A 20,477-nucleotide genomic window follows, 5' to 3' on the forward strand; every position below is an offset into this window, starting at 1 on the left:
ATTGCGTCGTTTGCAAAACTCACACTTCATGGAATTTTCTCCTGCCTGTGAGGCTGGAGCCGTGGATCTGGAACCCTATTGGAGGCTATCCCTGTACCTTCTAGGAGCACCCTAATTTCTGTTGTTCCACCTTATTTATTCTGCTGAATATGTTTATCTAGTGCTGTGGTTGTGGGTGAGGGGTTTTCAGCTTCTGAATATGGAGAGCCTTAAAAGTGACGGGGACTCTGGCTGCCCTGCTAACGCTGTCTTAATTTGTCCCCTATGTTACTGAATACATTAATACTTTTTTTTTCAACTCACTTTTGAAATAATTAATTACCCCATCGATTGTCCCAGTTCACTTCCTCAAAGTGGGCCTTCTTACTCTGATTAAGCCCGATTTTCTGGTGGTCTACACCTCCAGCCTGCTTGCTTGAAAGCAATATGAAAGATTTCGACCACAGGTTGTCCGTTACCTCAGCTCCCCGCACCTTTTGTGGAAAAGGATTAATGTTGAATTTTTACAGACACTCTACTCCCATTCCAAGTGAACACCAGGACCTGCAAAGATCGATATAGGCCTTGTTCTCCAGCCCCTCCTTCCTTCCAGGCCCGGCTCCAGGAATTTTTTTGGGGTGGGCCAAGGGTGCATTTGGGTGGGCCACTGCGGGCTCGATTTGTCGCATATATGTCTGGGCAGGCCTGCTTCAGGGCCCTCCTTTAGCTCTTTGTAGTCTTACAAGGCCCAGTAAAACGCTCTCTTTTCCAAATCTCAAATCCAAATATTATCACTCCATTTTTTTTTTCCATGTCATGTTCCTTTGATGGGAAGAGGAGGTTTCTGAGGTGGGAGTATCAGGCAAGTGACACTTCTCGGGCTCCCTCTGTGCGAGCCTTCAGGGAGAATCCCTCTTCATCACTACCTCCACCTGACCCCGTACTCTGAAACACACTCCCTTAAAGGCTTGATTATCCACTACTCCTCTCCAGTGCACCTTATCTCACAGCTGACCTTGGGACCCAGCCCCATATCCGGCACCATCAGGCTCCACTTTCCTTTTTCCCGGTAAAAACATTAGTAAAATCACCTTCAAACTTAAAACATTGAATATAGCAGTAAATATAATTAGCATGCACTTTATGTTCCACAGTAGCCCTTATGACCCGACTGCTAATTAAATAAACAAAAACAGAAAGGCCATGACAGGGCCGGCTTTAGCGCTGATGCGAAAGTCTTATTTGGCGCCACACCAATAACCTCTTTCTCCGTAAATACCTTTACTACCACCTTCCAACAGTGCCCCTCATCCCTCCTTGCCCCCCCTATTGACCTCCTCAGATTGCCTCACGCCACAAGTGCCCCTCATCTCCCCATAGCCCCTCCCCCTCATGACCTCCTCCTCTGATTCCCTCACTGCCACCATCCACCAGTGCCCCTTATCTCTCTGTACCCCCCTCCCCCTCATTACCTCCTCCTCAGACTCCCTCACTACCACCCTCCACCAGTGCCCCTCCTCTCTTCCTAGCTCCCTCTCCACCCCATGACCTCTTCCTCAGATTCCCTCGATGTCACCCAGGGCACAAGTCCTAAAAAAAAAAAAAAAAGTGGGGGGACGCTGACGTCACTACAGGAAGTGACGTCACGAAAGGTGGTTTGCACCATAAGACTCCTTGCCTCCCCTCGCCCACCCCTTAGATGCCATTGCATCAGAGAAGCCAGCGCATGAGCAGCGTTCTGAATGAGCTCCGATCTCGCCCCAGAGAAGCCAAAGAGTTAATGTGTGGCTCCATTTGCTCCAGTTATCGAGCTCCCGGTACAATAAGTGGGGGGACGCCGTCCACCCGCGTGGTACCCCGACTCGAGCCCTGCTGTCAACCTCCACCAGTGCCCCTCATCGCTCCACAGCCCTTCCCACTACCTCCTCCTCCTCAGATTCCACCAGTGCCCCTCATCGCTCTGTAGCCCCTCTCTCGTATGCATTTCATTTGTTGTATAGCGCTACTCCTATCAGTGTAGTGTGTGTCAATACTTTACACCACGCACACATTATACAGAGACAATGAATCATACAAGTATGTAAATCAGTCTACAGGGAATGTCACATAAGCCAATGAGGATTACAAGGTGTATGAATCACATGTCATCCATACTGGTGAACAGTATATTTTAAGAAGGTTTGGTCTGGCGAAACACAACCTTAGGATTTAAAGAGCTACTGGGGGTCAGCTTTACTGATAAAAATGTGTATCCGCCCAAACATACTAATTTTAGCAACAGACTAATGAAAGACTGAGGAAGTTCTAACTATATCACAAAACTAAAAAAGCGAAGTTCTAACTATACCATTCAGGTTTGCATGCAGCTCTTTGGTGACAGTTCATTGGTCACTGTCCTATGTTAGGATTGCAACTTCTGAACTGCAAGTAACACAAGGATCTCTGTGACAAAGGCAGTAACCCACCGAGCTATCTACATAAATTACAGTTCATCTACATTTAAAAACTACTAACAGACAAATGATTGCTCTCCAGCGGGATCATTAATCACGAGCGTTATTGGGGCATCTTTTATTGTCTTATTGTTGTCCTGCATCAGCCATGATAATGATAAAAACTGTTTAAATGAAGCGCCCACCAAGTATGTGTCCTGCTGGGCCTGTGCAGATTTTTAAAAGAACAACCAATAGTAACACATTCTCTTACCTACTACTCCATTAGTCAAACTTTGTGTCACAACCTGATGTGATAAGCTGGTGCAGGGATCAGGAAAGGTGAATAGGAATAAACAAACTTCTTTTCTCCTGTGCTGCATAGAAAAATAAATATCCACGCAGCAGAACAGTAGGCAAAGGTTACCTTTGTCAAAGAAAGGATTTGTGCCTTTCGCCATGTGGAGATGAAGGGGTGAAAAAATAAACAAAGCCTCGTTAACATGTAAATGGTCTTTTAAAGACCTGTGAAGTACTCTGGTGCAGCTGCGATAATCTCAAAAACTGTCTGTGTGCGCGCGCCCGGGAAGCTGTCTCAGGCCGGGCGCACACACACACCCACACACAGACAGCCCTTTGAGCCCAATGCCGTTGTGCGCCTGCCTTAAAGCCCTCACTGCGAGGGCCAAGGCTCCCGTTTGAGTGGGCCAGGCTCATGTTTGGGTGGGCCTGGCCCACCCGCTAGAACCGGGCCTGCTTCCTTCCTTGGCAGCGTCCAGTTACAGCTCCTCTGTTTCGAAGATAGTCCGCACCTCATCTTAAAGATGACAATTAGTTTATATTAAAGAGAAATGAAGAGGGATGTCCTAGTAGCAGTGGCGACTCCTCGTGGGAGTGCTGGGGGGGAGGGGCAGGGTGGGGGGGTAGTAAACTCTGGCATTAAGCCAAACGGAGTTCAGTTAGTAAATAAATAAAACGAATTTCATTGCTCGCGCTGCATTGCATCGCTGCATTGTAGCGTGCGCAATGAAATTCGTTTTATTTATTTATTAACTGAACTCCGTTAGGCTTAATGCTGGAGTTTACAACCCCCAGCTCCTCCCCCGCCCCACAGCACTCCCACGAGGAGAGCCGCCACTGCCTAGTAGTGGTCTATAGCTTCAGTAATTTGATAATAAAAAAAAGAGAAAATGCATACCTCCCCCCCCCCTTAATAACACAGGCTAGCGTTACATACAGAAAGGTTTCTGAATTTAATTGCTCTTATCTAGGAAACTCCGGGTTAGATAGGCTATATTCTTGATCTGTCAACATGCCTTTTACGTGACATAATGATATCACATCTGGGAGTATGCCCAGTATGGCCGCCACTTGAGCTTACTTCAGAGTGTAATAATGCCACACATGTTAAGCAAAGCCTCAGAAGCTGAAAAATGAATGAAAGATCATCAAATCCATAGGACCAGAATAAAGGAAAAGCAGCGGGACACAGCTTGCAAGAAAGGAAGATTTGTTTCAGTGAATTGTGTGTGTGTATATTTATTATACATACACATACTATTGTGTGTGTGTGTATATATATATATATATATATATATATATATATATATATATATATATATATATATATATATATATATATATATATATATATATATATATATTACACACATATACATACAAACACCTTTGTAGGGTTGGGCTTGTAGCCCAACTTGAAAAAAAGGTTCTCTGAGGAGCTTATATTTCAACACGGTTGGAATCAGCCTTTCCTGTTAAAATAATTGCAAGGAAAGTGTAAGCTCACATCCCAAACCAGACTTATCTCTTTGCTAATTATAGTTGTTGTTTAGCATATTGCTTTTAAATGGCACACATCAATTTATTAATTAGCCTCGTTACGTTAAGCCCCAAGGAGCCATCCGTCTGCTTTCAATGGGGATTTTTGCATGTTTTGTGGTGGCGTAACTGAGCGAGTGGTTGCATGGAAGTAAGCGGCTTTGTCACAGGAAGAGGGAGTGCGTGTATCCTTCTGTAGAGTTGGTGCTGTCCTTGCAGAACTTCCAGCTCCTTCTTTGGCAGAAATTTGAGACTGGAAAAAAAAACCAAGAAAGGAAGGTGCAGCTCTGCATACCTCGCACAGGCACAGTGAGTGACATAGGAGGGTTTTGGTTCTGCCAGGATCTCAGGCAGTGAGCTGGGTAGTGAGCATCCAGGCACAGCAAGTGACTGTTAGAAATTGGGATTTCTGGTTGGCTAGGGCAAGCGCCTAAGCCAGGCAGAAACCACCACTCTAGTCAGGGCAACGGAGTTACACGCTGAAGACAACCCCTGCTTACCCCCTTGGTAGCTTGGCAGAGCAGTCGGGCTTATCCCAGAGGCAATGTGTAAAGCGTTTGTGCAACACACTCACACAGCAGCAACACGCTAGGCACACCACAAAAACACCACACTAGGTTATATAAAAAAATAGCCTTTGTATTACTCATAAAACACACTAGAACACAATCACATATATACACTGTGCCACCTGGCACTAGGTAGTAATTTACAGGGGATTATTTACAAACACTACAGGGCTAATCGGGCCACTGTCACCATATCACAACCCACAGGTAGTGAAAACAACCAGTAACTACTGGCAATAGGGCACTTAGCAGAAACAAATTAGGCATTAGCCTAGCAACAGGGCATCACTTTGCTAACTCACAGTTAGAGGAAGCAACTGGTAACTACTGGGTACATTGCATATTGCATGAACATGTTAGGCAAACATCCTAATCATCAGCATAGCACAGAAGGGCATACATTAATAGCTGTGCACCTTCTACAACACATCCTGCCCCTCATAGGCATATGCAGGTCACCCTTTACTGCACACATGGGTGCCTTCCCTGCCAATCGCAGGGTATGAGTCACATCATCACCTTAGGTGGCTTCCCTAAATAATCAGCCATATCCAAGTACTGGGATGCCAATTGCCCCTATATCTCAGCATCATGTGGCGACAACTTAGCACTGCGTTCCTGCGCTCCTTGTATTCACCACACGTGAGAACTTCCCCAGTCTCCACCGCCCCCTCGCTGTTCACACACGGGGGTGCGGCTGTCTGCAACACGCGGAGCTACCACCACTCGGTTGCTGCTCCCCCACAGTAGTGGATAAAGAGAAGCTATGCCCTGAAGCAACAAGCCTGTGTGGCGCGGAGAGCCCCTCTCTGCAACACCGGCAAGAAGCTCAGCTTTAACCGGAGTTGGCTGACAAGTCGGGCCGGAGGGCTGAGGAAGTACCCTCGAGGTGCGGGAAGGGGGGTCCACCTCCTTCCCTTGGGGTGCTGGACAACTGCGATTCCCTGGGCGGCTGCTTCTCCGAGAGCCGGCTGCCCAGAGCCTGCGAGGCTCTGTCTCCTCTGTCTTCTGACTCTACCGGACTTCGGGCCGCATTGCCCGGCTGTTTCTGCTCTTGGCCCCACCCGTAGTCAGGCCCAAGACTCTGGTCACAGGAAAAGTCGGAGCCTCCCCTCTCAAACTGCAGATATAATCAAAAAGCACCCATCACTCACTGCAAACCTTCGGCGACCTCCAGATGAGGGGAGGCCGCGAGGCTAGAGTTCCTCCTTGTAGGGAGCCCTGCCTACAATCAGGCTCCCTTGGGCAAGCCCCGCCCACAACCAGGCAACACGGAGGGATCCCCACGCCGGGGTCCCTTCCCAGCAGGATTTTGGGATGGAGCTGGCTTCCTGGTGCAGCGCTTTTGAGCACAAACTCCACGAAATGCTACTCTTGCTTTGGGGGCAGTGTGAGCCCACACCGGGGGCTCAGGTCACGTAGGAGAGGGTGGTGCTGCCCATGCTGCAGGGCACAAAGCTCCTCTCTGATCAGCCCACTCGTTGGGCAGCAGGATAAAAGAGCACTCACCACTCTCTCACAGGGCAGAGCTGGACTCAGGCAGGCCACCTCACAGGGCCCTCCAGCAGAAGGAAAGTCCTATGTGGTGTTTCCTCCTGGCGCCCAGCAGTCCTATCTTCACAGCTCTAAGCAGGTACAAAAAACATGGGGTCACAGCCCCAATACTTATACTACTTTACATCTTTGTTCACCCCCTGGCCCAGGGCTCCGCGTCCAGTCCATACCAGTTCTGGGGGAACTCACACCTTTCTCTAAAGGTGCATGACCACCTGCCTTGTCAGTATAATCTCTGGCCCCAGACACACCACAGGGGGGCGGAGCCAGCATTGTGCAAGGCAGGCACAGTCCCATTCAGTCCCAGGTGCTAATCCTCCACCACTCCAAATGCAGATGGGCCTATTCATCCTAGCGTGGACTCACCCTGCCCCTCTGGAGCCACGGCACCTCCCCAGCCCCTGTCATCCAGAACCAGACATGCAATACACAACAGGCAGGCACAAAGACACATAGCCCACAGAAATGCCCACTTCTAGAAATGGCCTCTCTAAAATAGTGACAATAAATCTGCGAACACCATTACTCAGCTTTTATTACCACTATTCCGAACATACCAAACCTGATCCCGCTGCTCCTCTCACATCAGGAATTGCCACTGACCCATAGAGAGAGCACATGCACTTTACAGCAGTGATAAAGTGCTCAGAGTCCTAGAACCACCAGCTCCAGGTCAGAAAAAATACTAGGAGGAAGGCAAAAAGTTCAGGGATGACCCTGCAAAAAGGCCAAGTCCAACAGTCACCCATCCACAATTGAATGAGTGCAGTGAATATTTATCGTCCCCTATCTCAGCCTTACACCTGTAAGAGTCCTTGAGCTTCTGTAATGCAGTTTTAACGAAATCTGATGTATGACTTTTTAATGTAAAGTGACACATTACTGCCCCCTGTTCCTGGCGTGGAGGACATACTTCAAACCTTCAGGGGCAGTCTAGCTCCCCTAGCTGGTCGCTCACCCAGGTACTTCCTGATATGTTTGTGGCACCAACCCTACCCCTATAGAGTGAGCCCTTTATAGTAGACTCTGACACCATTTTCCTACTGCTTTGAAGCACGTGGCCTCTTGTGCCTATAAACCACCGACATCTTGGATAGAGGTTTCAATGAATGAGATAGTGTAGGGTGCTTAATCACTGAAACCGTAGACTCTTACAGATGATATTCGAACAGTCTAGCCTAAATCAAGCCAGGAGAGGTGAGCACGAACCATATTTTTGTTAGTTGATTTACCCTTGTTACAGTATCTCCGTTTAGAATTTTTTTTTATAGAATACACAATTGGTTCCTGTGTAATATGGTGCACAATTTTGCCATTGAGGGGTTATTGTGACATAAACCACTACGCCAAAGGCCGAATGGTTTGTACATGTCACCAGAACTCCGGGATGGCAATATAGGACTTCAGACATACTCACTATTATGTATTTTCTTTATACTTTCTGTTTTTGGTAGATGGCTCGAAAAGGTGTATTTTTTATCCAAACAGAAATGTTTATTGAATAACTAAGTCAAAACCTGAAATACACTGTTTGCTTGTCTGCACTAAAGAGGTTAACAGTACTTATTATGTAGTTAGGAATATAGATTTTTGGAAACAATCACCCTTTGCATCTGCATTGTTTAAAAAACACTCTGTAAGAGCAAGAGACTATCAAAGCTGTTCTCTTAAGGCTGCAGGTAACCATGAATACTGGTTGGAAATGGAAGTTTTATGTTTGGTTTACCTTTCACAAAGATTGTTGGTAAAACTATGGAGACCGGTCAGACCCACTGAAATTATGCGTCTGTCTCCGTGTTTACTGCAGTGTTATGGATTTTTCCACACTTGCCTTGTAATGCTTCATAGTGTTTTTCCAGCCCTTTTTTAGATAAGCCTGCCCCATAATATGGTCCTGTTTAATCTTGTATATAAATTACCCAGTGGTGGTCGTTATAGTTAGGATTGTGTTTCCATAGAAAATACCTTTTTTGTATTGCTAATAACCTTGATGCTGTATTGACAAAACTTTCCTAAAAAGTTTGTTATTGAACATGTGAGGTAAATAGGCCGTGCATGGCGGGCGCAAGTTATAGTTAGCTCTCTTAACTTTAACTGGTGAATTTTTTTTTTTAGTTCAAAAAGTTAGGTTGGGACTGAAATGTTCACCTTACTATAATATCACTTTAACCTTTGTTTGTTTCCATTGGCAAATATGAAAATATTATTTAAATGTTGTTTTTAAAAAAAACACTGAAATTCATCAGTTATAGTTAACTCTAGAAACTATAACTCTCCCCCCACCATCAGCCATGTCGTCATCAATGATGGAATTTGTCATCTACGATGTTGTCAATGACGTCATAGAACATGTCACAAGTGTTGTAGTATGTGAGGTCATAAGCAGTGCAATGTGAGGGAGCTAATTGTAGTTTCTCAAGTTAACTATGACTGATGATTTTCAGTGGTTTCTTTTTGTTCAAAATGTTAGGTTTAAACTGACTTTTTCTCCAAACTAGGACGTCAATTTAACCTTTGTTTTTTTGGGGAAATTTCTACTTTTTTTGTTTTAAATATAAATTAAGATATTACCATAAGTTACAATGCCAACCCCCATCATGCTTCCGGCCAAGTGCCCACCCGCCCCAAGGCTGGTCAAACCCTCCAGCCTGTGGGCGGCAAACCCAACCCCCCCCCCCCCCCCCCCCCCCAAACCCGAACGGTCACACGCCCCACTTTTTTTTCCAATTGTTTCAATTATTGTCTCGGTCCTGTAGGACTCTAGCAGCAGCATGGAGACCACCTCGACTTACGCGGGAGTCCAGGGGCCTGCAGTGGCTTGCGGGATTGCAGCACGCCAATAATGAAACCTTTTTTTTTTATTTTTTTATTCGACCACAGCGAGGGAGGGGTCCTTCTGGGGAATAATCCCATGGGGTCCCAGAAGGACCTAGACAGGGCTGAAAAGCACTTTTAAAAAAAATCTTTTCTGCGAAAGTGCAATGGAGCTGCAAATCCACGGCATAAATTAAAAAGCGCTGGCAGCTGCACTAGTTTTGAATACAGCCCCTGGGTGGGCCAGGTCCCGGAAGCATTTTTTTTTTTTAAAGGAGGGGGCTACCCCGGGCCCCCTCCTGAGGGGTACCACCACCTCCCTGAGCTTTTTGGTAAAAAGGAGGGCATGGCCCCCCTCCATGGGCTTTCTTAGCCCCGAGAAAACCCCCTCCCCGGGGTTAATCAAACATTGATGGGGGGGGGGGGGAGGGCCATGTGGACCCCCTGATGCCTGGTGACCACCATCTCCCTGAGGCTAAAGCACACCTAATGGGGGCAACTGTGCCCCCCACCGGGCCCCAGGGTCCACTGCCTCCCCGGGGCCAAATATTTACTTTAAAAAAAATGGAAGAGGGGCCATACGGCCCCGTTCCTAGGTCACATAAGACCCTGGGGCCCACCACCTTTCTAGGACAGCCCTAAAAAGTAAAGGAGGGGGTGGCTAGTCGCCTCTCCTCCTGGAGCCATACAGAGCCTTGGGGACTGGCACTCCCCCCGGGCTTGCTCTTGCTATGTCCCAGGGGGTCCACCCCTGGGACATGGCTGTTTGCTTAAGCTTGGCAGAACTGTCACACCTCCCGCCAAGCCAAAGCAAACACTCCGGCGGGCGGAAGCTGTCAAAGTGCTCCTGCCCGCTGGAAACGGAGGTTTCATCTCTTTCCCTGCCCACAGACATGCGTGCAGGGAAAGTGATTAAAACTATTGCGCCTGCATGGAGGGAGCTACATTTCCAGCACGTCCCTCCGTGAAGGAGCAATGCCGGCTCCCACAGGAGACTGGGAGCGTGGAGGCCATGAAGCTCCCCCAGGGGAAAGTAATGAGCAGTAAGAGGCAAAATAAAGGTCAGCAACGAGCAGCAAGAGGGAAGATAAAGGTGAGAAATGAGCAGAAAGAGGCAGAATAAAGGTCAGAAACCAGCAGAAAGAGGCAGAATAAAGGACAGCAACGAGCAGAACGAGGCAAAATAAAGGTCAGAGACTAGCAGAAAGAGGCGAAATAAAGAATGCTAGCAGTCTAGTTGTACATTAGAACACTGTGTGGTGGTAAGCATCAGTGGCACTGGCTCAGACAATTGAGGACAGGGAGGAGGGGGCAGAGGCAGCAAGTTGAACACGCTGGGCAGACTGGAGGGGGAGAGGCAGCGCAATGGACCATGCTTAGCAGGGGGAATGAGGGCAGGGGCGACAAACCAACCAGGTAGAACAGGCAAGAGAGGCTGTGGCAATGCAACAGACCATTGAGGGCAGAGGGAGAGGCAGTGGCCGTACAACCATACATGCCAACGGATCCGATTCATTCGGAGACTCCTGATGTTTTTGTGCCCAAAAGGGCTTAATTTTATCAGTCCCCCTCCAAAAATATCCTCTTTTTCAGTGCAAGTCAATGGGCAAAATCAATTCCCTAGATTTCGTTTTTCAAAATCTCCCTCTTACCAAGTTCAAAATGTTAGCATCTATGGTACATTGGACCAATGAGGGCGGGAGGACATGGACTCTGACAACAGAGGAAAAGAGGAAGGTGGGCAGGTGCACCAACGTGACCTACCAGGGGTTGCAGCAGCACAATAAACCACACAGGGCAAGTGGGAGGGCAGTGCCGCACAACAGACCATGGAAGACAATAGAGAGGGAAACTGGAGCAGAAGGGAAAGAGGCAAGGGCTGCAAGCTGGCCATACAGGACACGCTGGAGGAGCAGTTACAGCGCCATGGACCATAAAGAGCAGTGGGGAGGGGGCAGGGTCACACCAAAGGTTCATGGAAGGCAGGAGGTAGGTGCTCGCACATGGAAAATGGAGGGAAGGGGACAGGAACAGCAAACTGACCATGCAGGGCAGGCGAGATGGGCACTAAAAGCACAGCACACCGTTGAGGGCAACACAGACTATAATGGCATACACAGACAATTGAGGGAAGGTGGGAGGGTGTCAGGAGAAGCACGCTGACCACACAGGGCAGGTGGGAGGGGCAATGGCAGTATAAAAGACCGTGCATGCCAAGTTTGGGGGGGTTTAATGGCAGCACAACAGCCATGGTGGGCAAAAGGGAGGGGGCAGGGCCATGCACAAAGAACCATGGAGAGCAGAAGAGAGGTAGGAGCTGGACACAAAGAACATAGGGCAGGGGCTTCACAGCAGACAACACCTGGCGGGCAGGTGGAGCAGTTGCAGCACAGCAGAGCATGGAGGGCGGAAGAGAGTGGAAAAAAATGGACTATGGTGGACAGGAGGGAGGGGACAGGGGCATGGAACTCAGACGGGGGCAGGGAAAGCAGAAGCCATCCGACCAGGCGGAAGAGGCAGTGGCAGCTTAGCAGAACACTCTGAGTAGACAGAAGATGCAGTGGCAGGTCCATGTAATGTGGTGGGTAGAAGGGAGAAAGCGGGAGACATTGGAGGATGGGGATGAATGTTAGGAGCAGCAAGCTAAGTACAGAGACCAAGCAGGAGGGAAATGATAGGGGCATAGACTGGCAATGGAAGAAAGGAGGAGTGGGCAGGGACATCAAGCTAACTAGCAGGACATCAAACCATGCAGGGGAAGAGGGAGGGGGCAGGTGCCTGGACTCAGACAAAGAGCAGGGAGGAGGTGGGCGAGAAGGGCAGTGGCAGAATGGCCACAAAGGGTTGGACGATGGGGCAGGGGTATGGACTTGGTCAGATCAATGAAGAGGGCCCCTGAAAAATAAATGAGAAGCAACCCAGGGGGAACAACACCTTTACAAACAACCAAAGCACTAGCTTCTCCACATACTTAAAAAAAAGAAATAATTCCTAAGATAATAAGCACCATAGATCAGACCAATTCTACTTATAGTTTATTACATAATATGTAGTAATATAACATTTTGCATTAATCGGAATCATATAAACCAAAATATATATACAAGAATAATGTGATCTCACTACCTGCTCAGAAACAAAAAAGAGCCCAAAATAATATCCCAATCCAAGGCAATCACTCCCACTCATGCTAGCAGAAAAACATGCATTCCAGACATTAAAATCTGAAGATTTCACGAATATTACTTGCCCTATATTTTGTTTTGACATCCGTTGACAACTTTATACAAAAAACTCAAAATGTTCCCTATTTATTTTTCACACTTCGATGAATCTATGCAACCTTTATCAGGGCGCTATATGGAATACACATGTAGTGGCATAGGCCAGCCACTCTGAGCACTTGATGATGCAGAGAACTCACATCAGTTTAAAAAGCAGGGTCTGAAATATAGACAGTCCCAAAGTTGATAAATACAAGTAAAAGCTCAATAAAGAGACCAGAGGACTAAGGGAAGAGGCATACACTGACAGTGAGCCTTCGGAGTCCTTCAACACCAATAGGAAAGCACCCAAAGTCCTTAAAAGAACACACAAAGTACCAGTAGGATACCTAATCAAGTGAATATAAAAACAGTGAATACTATATACGAAAAAGAGCAGAAACATACTGCAAGCAGTGATGTTAGAGGAGTGCCCCAGTGTGGTATGCCATCTATTAAAGATGAGAGAGAAATTGAGGTAATCATGAGTGATTAAAGAAACAAAGGATGTAGGCAAATACCTGAAATATCTCACTGTGGGTACCAATGCCGTAGTGTAATAATATTCTTGGAAATGAGCATGGGACCCTTCTAGAGGGACTGAAAAAGAAAAGGAGATAAAGCTAATATAAATACAAATAATAAATGAGATAATGCAAGAGTGTTTTTTGCTGGGCACATTCACCCTCCAGCTGAATGTAGATATGACGATGAAGTGGCAACTTAAATACTTGCCTCTCAACAATCCGGTTAGAGCGATATATATAATCTTGCATCGAGGCCAGCCAAATCAGAAAAGAGGCAGATAGGTCAAAAATTGTATAGAATGTTCTGAACTGCTTCAACAGGGAAAAAACCCTTGACCGCCGATAACGGAAAATCCTGTAGAGTATAAAAAAAAGTTGTATCAAACATTAAGATAATCTGCAATACTGGCTAGGCCATCAGACCGAGTATGATGAGCTCAGTCTTTAGAGTTTAAAAGGCAAGAAGGTCCCATATGGAGATGAAGGAGCCTCTAGAATGAACAAGATATCTGTCCAATAAAACCCACGTGCATCATATTGTAACTTTTGTGGTATAAATATGTAGTTGGCTGTTGTGACTGTGGTTTCTGGCGCCCTCCAACTAGATCGAAATTGATATTAATAAACAGTGGGCGGTAGCAGAGGTATAAATGAAAAAGCCACTGTTGGAAAATGGAGCAGGGTTCGATCAGAGTTAAACAGTTCGGAAGCAGCAATGAAAAACAAGCATTTGCAATGCAATAGGCAGTGACGAGAGTTTAAGCTATTGTAAATTACAATGCCTTTTATTTGGTTTTAAAAAGAAATCAAAAATAAAAGGCATTATTTGCTGTGGGTTTACTACCCCGCTGTGCACTCGCCGCAGCTAAGAGGCTTAGGAGTCAGCGACAAATCATTGGGGGGGGGGGGGGGGGGGGAATATATATACATACAGCTTGTTTAGTGGTGAAGACTTGTAGTTTAAATGAAGACCAATGCCCAACCCGGCTTGTCAGTGTGATTATGAATAATTGTCTTTGCCTTGTGACCTCCAAAATAATTTATAAGATGTGTTGTGGATTTGTTAATGGCTGCCAGCAAGTCACTATTTTGAATTAATGCTCTTTGTTGCTACAAACGTTCATTCTGATTTTGTCACACAGGTATGTGCGGTTGTCATAGACCTGGAACCACAAACTGGCTTTAAATAACTCTAGGCAGCTTTTAGCGGTTTTTATAGTTGCACACTTGCTCCAGGGGTCCTGACCTTCTTAATTCTATCTCCTCTCCATGCAGGTATCGAGCACGAGTGGAGAGAATCGAATCTCCTTCCAAAGTCCACGTGTTATACATAGATTACGGCAATGTGAGTATTTCCGAAAGGTCTCGGGTAAGACGTTGATTTCAGGGCTGTTTCTGGTGATATGGTGCTTGGGGAACCCTCGGTTCCCATATGTGGTACTATTTTTAAAATTTCGTTGCAGCCTCCTGCATTTCTTCTGGCTGGGAAAGCAGAGTGTGTCAAGAGACTGACAAGCGTTTTACAGTTGAATAAACACGAGTTCATATTCATCTCCTGTCACTTGTCAATCAGGCTTGGGTCATGAGTTTCCTTAATGAAAATAGGTTTGTGTGTAACTGGGAAGTTTTGTCTAATTGTCTTTTCTGTCCATCTTTTGTTTTTTGTATGGAGCATGAGACAGGGAAACGTTCTGTTTTCCCTCCGTTTGATCAAAGTACATCTACCCTGTTGTAAATAAAATGCAGTACATTTTATTGCATTGGTTTAGTGTGTCTTTTTCTCAGTAATTTACGTTTCATTTAGTTCTTTGTTTTGCTCAACCAGATGCGGTTTGGGATTTGTGTATAAAACACTTGAATGCACACATAATGTAGTAGAACAATGCCAATAAGTAAGGTCAGAAAGCACTGACTGGGATAGTCTTTTCTGTGTTAGGAGTGAGCGCCTGGGCCAGTTGATCTCTCTTGAGTATGAGACCACTTCTTCAATAGACTGCACAGAGATCTGTGTAGGGGGTCCAGGGAAATCGGTGAAGGCAATAAAATCTGTGCCCTTTGGGCCCTCCCTGGAGTGGAAGACCTTTGGACCTTTGGGCCTGGGGAAAGGGGGATATGATGGGGCGCGAATGCGCCACAATCCTAAATGTCATTGTTGTGGAAATTGTCATATTGAGGCCTTAATATGAGGAGTTGAGACTGAGGAGACTACTGGGGCAGAAAAACATCATTGGATGTCTTCCCACCTCGTCTGGTCTAAAGCGGCTTTCCAAGATGACCTCGCCTGGCCACTGCATCCAAACCACGGAGAACGATTTGTAGGACCTGGGGCTCCACATGGTGTTCAGCCACGTATCCCCTTTGAGGCCGGAAAGAAGACCTTGTTCCAGTCCACACAAGAGAGCCTCAAAGTCCATACTTGTCATCAACTAACAACTTAGCAGCAGTGAGTCACTCCTGCTACAAGTCTCGGTTCCTGTCTCGTGCCACCAGCTGATTAGAAGGATCTGACATGGCTCCCATGGGTCCACTCCCCCTCTGCCACAGAACAAGGCTCCGAAGACCAAAGATGGCTTCCTTCATCGAGTGAAGGGTGAGGACTGGGTGTCTCAGGCGTCTTTTCATCCGCTGTCTTCGCCCCTTGGACTTGCATACGTGTGTAGAATCCCTCAGCGTTCAGCAGTTTCACAACTGCAAGGAACCTCGATTGAGAGCCTAAAAAACTACAAATTATTCACCAAGACTCGTGAAAACCTTTGTAAAATTACTGCCTCCGAGTCCCCTCCCCCACCCGGACTGCCCCCGTGCAGCTGCTCGAATGCACTTCCGCAGACCTCGTCCTATGCGCCTGAATGAAAGCTACAGGAAAGCAATCTTCCGGCACGCACGAGACAACTCCCTGGCCATTTCTTGGACGTGCTGCCTATGATTGCCTCATAGCCACTCATTTCCTCTTAAAGAAGAGACTGATGTTTACCCCTTCTACCCCTGGGCGGGCGCCATGACGGGACATGACGCGCGGAGAGTGAATTCCCATGTTAGGCTGAGAGCAGAACATGCTTCTCTAAATGAAGCGAGGCTGGCGTCTTGTAATGCAGCTCATCCTTGGCCGTCGGTGAAAAATACATCTTTTTTTTTCTATTTGTCATCAAGCATTGTTTACATCTCAGTACCGCAGCGAACAAAGCCAAGCGTCTCGTGTCTATTCTCGCAATCACAACTGAGGGGTTTGTTTCTTCTCGACGCTGCTGCTCCCCATCTTAAAGTTGGGATGGATTAGTTAAAGTTGGAGCCGAATCCATGCCTTTTTCCTCTGAGAATGCGTCAAGATGTGGTGTTTGTGTAAATATATGTATGCGAGATTTAGGATTCGAGTATTGGAATGAGACAAAGTGGAAAAATACTGCCTTAAAATACCACAGTGTGCTGCATAATTTGCTTTTTATTTTTGGTTAGCCTTACCACATAATTTGCGGCTCCGTTGTCTGGTGGCTCTGTGGTGTAATGCTTGTGTGTTCTCTTACTCTGTTTCATTTTAACCTTAGTCTGAGACCCTTGAGGCGGCTGTGCTACTACAACCTTCCTTGACACCGGAAATTTAAAATGATAGTTTGCGTTATGTCCTAGTGTATCGCTGGTAGAAGGTGTAACGGCAGATATGAATGAATTATTTGAAGGTTTATGTAATACTTTTTATTATGCTGGTATTCAAATTTGGGAGAAACAAAATGTTGTGGCTTAAAAGGCACACATTTTGTTTTGTCACGGAGCCTGCTACTTTCAGCCTCTAGCTGTTGTGTGAGGGTAAGTCGAGCTGCATACACTCCCTGCTCAAACTCTTGGCCTACATCCGGTCCATTGGCAGTCTACTTTGGGTCCCCGGAAGTCAAGGGGCTGCTCTTTCTCTTCCTCCTCCTCCTCCTCCTTAAATATGATGGAACATTTCTGGTGCTAGTCTCTCTTAAATGCTTTTGGAGTGCTTAGCATCGATAGATACTTAGTGTTTGATTGCTAATTGTGTTATCTTTGGAACCTTGATTTCAGCTGCCTTATGTACTTTGTGAACACCACCTATGTGTTCGGCAATGAAATGAAAGCCACAACAGTCCGTGGAAGTAAGGTTGGGTGGACTCGCTTCTGCCTGTAGAGTTGACTTGAGTAGTTGTACTGGACAAGAACCCATTGCTCCACATGATCAGTTTGGTGCAAGAACCCCTCCTCCTTACCTTGATGTCTAAAATTCAGACATGTTTCTCAAATTAACTGTACTGAAAATGTAATACTGGCAGGGTGACTTTGGCAGTGTCCCTGCTGGTGCATGAGCCATGCCTTCCATTTCCTTTTTTGTAGACATTGCCATGTAGTGTGCTGATGTAGTAAAAAGGGGTCTAGGTTGTGGCCGGAGTTCACTTAGTTTCTTTTATGTGATCTCTTTCTACCAATCTGTTGAATAGGATGTGTGTCAGTGCCAACCTTTATGGTCTGGTATTGCCGAATACCAGCCCCTAGACCTTGATCTGGGAGCAAACCACCCACATCGCCCCACTTTGGCACATATTAAACACAAACACATCCTTAGAAACTTTTTGGGTTAGGGGCCATAAACCCCAACCGTATTTATTACACACAACACAGTAAATATTAAGTATCATTTTTGCACATTAATACGCTGAAACACCCATAGCACCCTATACAGTATTATTTACAATTCTTGATGGCTCACCTTAACATAGACTCTAATACATAGCCATTCCTACCATAACTAGTCATTGTCCCTGCATATCCTGCATTGAGCCTACGAGTGAGATCATGACTGGTCCACCTGTGAGGTCCCCCTGGAGTGATCTTGCGCAGGGGGCCCATCGGCCCACAAGGTTACCTACCACGGGCACCCCTTACTCCCTTAAATATCCTTCCCAAGGGCCTGTGCTGCTAGCGTGGCACCCACGTACCTGTGCGGGAATTGGCCATAAAGGCTTGTTAGCAGCACGCACTCCCACACCACAGGGAGCAGCAGCGTCGAGAAGAAACAAACCCCTCAGTTGTGATTGCGAGAACGAGAATACACACGAGACGCTTGGCTTTGTTCGCTGCGGTACTGAGATGTAAACAATGCTTGATGACAAATAGAAAAAAAGATGTATTTTTCACCGACGGCCAAGGATGAGCTGCATTACAAGACGCCAGCCTCTACCTGACTTGGCGGAAGTACCCCCTGGAGGGCCTGAGGGAACGCTGTCCCCCCACCTTTCTCAACTAAAAGGGATGCCTTCTGAGGACTGTAAATGCACCACCAATAATTGCCTCACCGCCACAGGCCAGCATAGTTCACCTCCTCCCCCCCCCCCCCCCCCCCCCCCCCCCCCCCCCCGAAGGCCATGCCCTATTTCACCCAAGAGTCAACCATGCCAGCATATTTTCCAGCAACATCTCGTTACCTACTTTTGGTAGATGGACCCCAGGTGGACCTCATCCTGCACAATGAAGCTCTCTCCCTGTATGCACCTGTGCGGAATTGTGTGGAGTTTTGGAGACCTAAACAACTTGTCTACCTACTTATTAATCCATTTCACTGAGTGATTAAGGGCCCATACTGACTCCCCTCCTCGCCATTGCAACCGTGGGATGATGTGGGACCATGTTGGGACTGACTGCGGGCATCTCCTTGCTAGCCATCCCTTTTCGGTAATTAATGTCTCAAACAACACACTCCTACCCAGGTGTAATAAATCATTGCTCCCCAAATGTACTACCACTACCCCTGGAGGCGTACCCATGATTCCAGCATGTTGCTCAGTTATCCCAGACGGAGGCCTGCTTGCCTGTGGAAAGAAACATGGAAGCCCGCCTTGCGGGCTCAGTTGATAAAATTACCTGCCGCAAAAACATGTTTTAACCTTTGCACATACGAATGGCCTATAACCAACACTTCAATCAACTCTGGCACTGCGCGTGCACTGGTGCTGCACAATAATCTGGCAATTGATGCGACCTGGCAGGTTGACAGTTATTAACACCCTTAGTAGAGCCTAGAGCATGTGTAACCTAACATAGCATTTGTAGCATTCAGAGGACCATCTGCCAATTCTCTGCACTGCCTGCCCCCAGAGTCCCATCGATGTAGCCTCTGTGGCTTCCCCAATTCTGAAATTTGAGAGCTTAAATCCGTAGAGTCAATGCCCGCCACCTTCAGGTCCAGTCCCAGCACTGTGGGGAACTGAAACCAAGTCAAGGGGGTGCCATCGGAATGTACTAGGAGTGGGCCTCCCGCCTCCCTAGGCCTATGTGCTAAGAACACCTTGAGGCTGCTCATGGGACAGCAGGTGGTACCTTGTACCCTGTGCAGGATGATGTGGTCCTCTTGCCAACCTGGCATGTCTTGGAGCGTGGTATCTCGATAGACAAAGAACCCCCAGAACTCTGCACACGAGCCATCGGCAGGCCTCCCTGCCAATCCTTCTTATTTTTAGCCACCAATTCCCCGACGCCGAAAGCTCCATATAAGGCCAACGTAAATGCTGACCTGAAGCGGCAAACCTCCTCGGTGGACCTACAGATGTCTTTTAGGACACCCAAAACTGCTGATAGTGTGCCTATACCAATGGGGTGCCATACATCTGTCTGGGTCCCCTGCAAACGCAACCACCCCCTTCCTCAATGCTCCTAAAAAGTGACATGATTGTAGCAGAATAACGCCACACCGTCTCCCACTCATCCCCTAGGAAACTGCAGTAGGCGCTGAATGCCCCTTCATAAGCCTGCCTCGCCCTGGGTGCTAAACTGGCTGCCACAAAGTCTGATAGATTTGGGCACCAAGTTGTCACAGACGGTCTGGATTCCGCTGTTTTTGGGTGGTGAGACCTGAACACCTGCATCTTGAAACGAGACAGAGCATCATCGGCATTGTTCTGCACCCCTGGGACATGATAGGCCCTAAATAACACATTCAGTATCATGCATTGGAGAACTATCTCCTTCAACAATCTCAATTTCATTTTAGATTTGGCCACTTGATGGTTAATGCACTCGACCACTGTCCTGTTTTTAGACCAAAAAATGATAAACTGGTTGAGGAACTGGTCTGGCCATATGGATAATGCCACCAGAAAGGGGAAAATACTCCAAGAAACGTATGTTGGCAGTCAGGCCTGACTCAATCCAGGCCGCTGGCCAGTGCTGCGCACACCATATCGGACCCAGGATGGCACTGAACCCCTCATTACCCGCCGCATCAGTAAGGAGGCCCAACTTCTCGCTCGGTTTTGGCTGGGCCACACCACAGTGCCACTGAAATCCCGCAGGAATGCTAGCCAAATACGCATGTCCTGACGTACCTCGCTGGACAACCTGGTATGGTGGTGCTTCTCCCCCAAACCAGACATTGCCTTCGCAATGGATTGCAAAAATGGGCAGCCCATGGAAATGATCTTCAAAATGAAATTGAGCTGCCCAACAGTCTTCTGTAACTGATGTAACGTGACTTTATCCTTACTCAAACAGTCC

At 47.1% G+C, this 20,477-nt stretch overlaps 1 protein-coding gene across 2 annotated transcripts in view; it reads left to right on the forward strand.

Annotated features, from left to right (window-relative positions):
* The window catches only part of SND1 (staphylococcal nuclease and tudor domain containing 1), a 2,043,911-nt gene that overhangs the window by 1,889,699 nt on the left and 133,735 nt on the right, over positions 1-20,477 (forward strand). For both annotated transcript variants that reach the window (XM_085653683.1, XM_085653684.1), the window contains exon 20: positions 14,253-14,322. In XM_085653683.1, the coding sequence (XP_085509809.1) occupies positions 14,253-14,322 (70 nt within the window). The remainder of the gene's footprint in view (positions 1-14,252; positions 14,323-20,477) is intronic.

The sequence above is a fragment of the Triturus cristatus genome, chromosome 4_1, assembly GCF_964204655.1.
Source record: "Triturus cristatus chromosome 4_1, aTriCri1.1, whole genome shotgun sequence".
NCBI classification, from domain to species: Eukaryota; Metazoa; Chordata; class Amphibia; order Caudata; family Salamandridae; genus Triturus; species Triturus cristatus.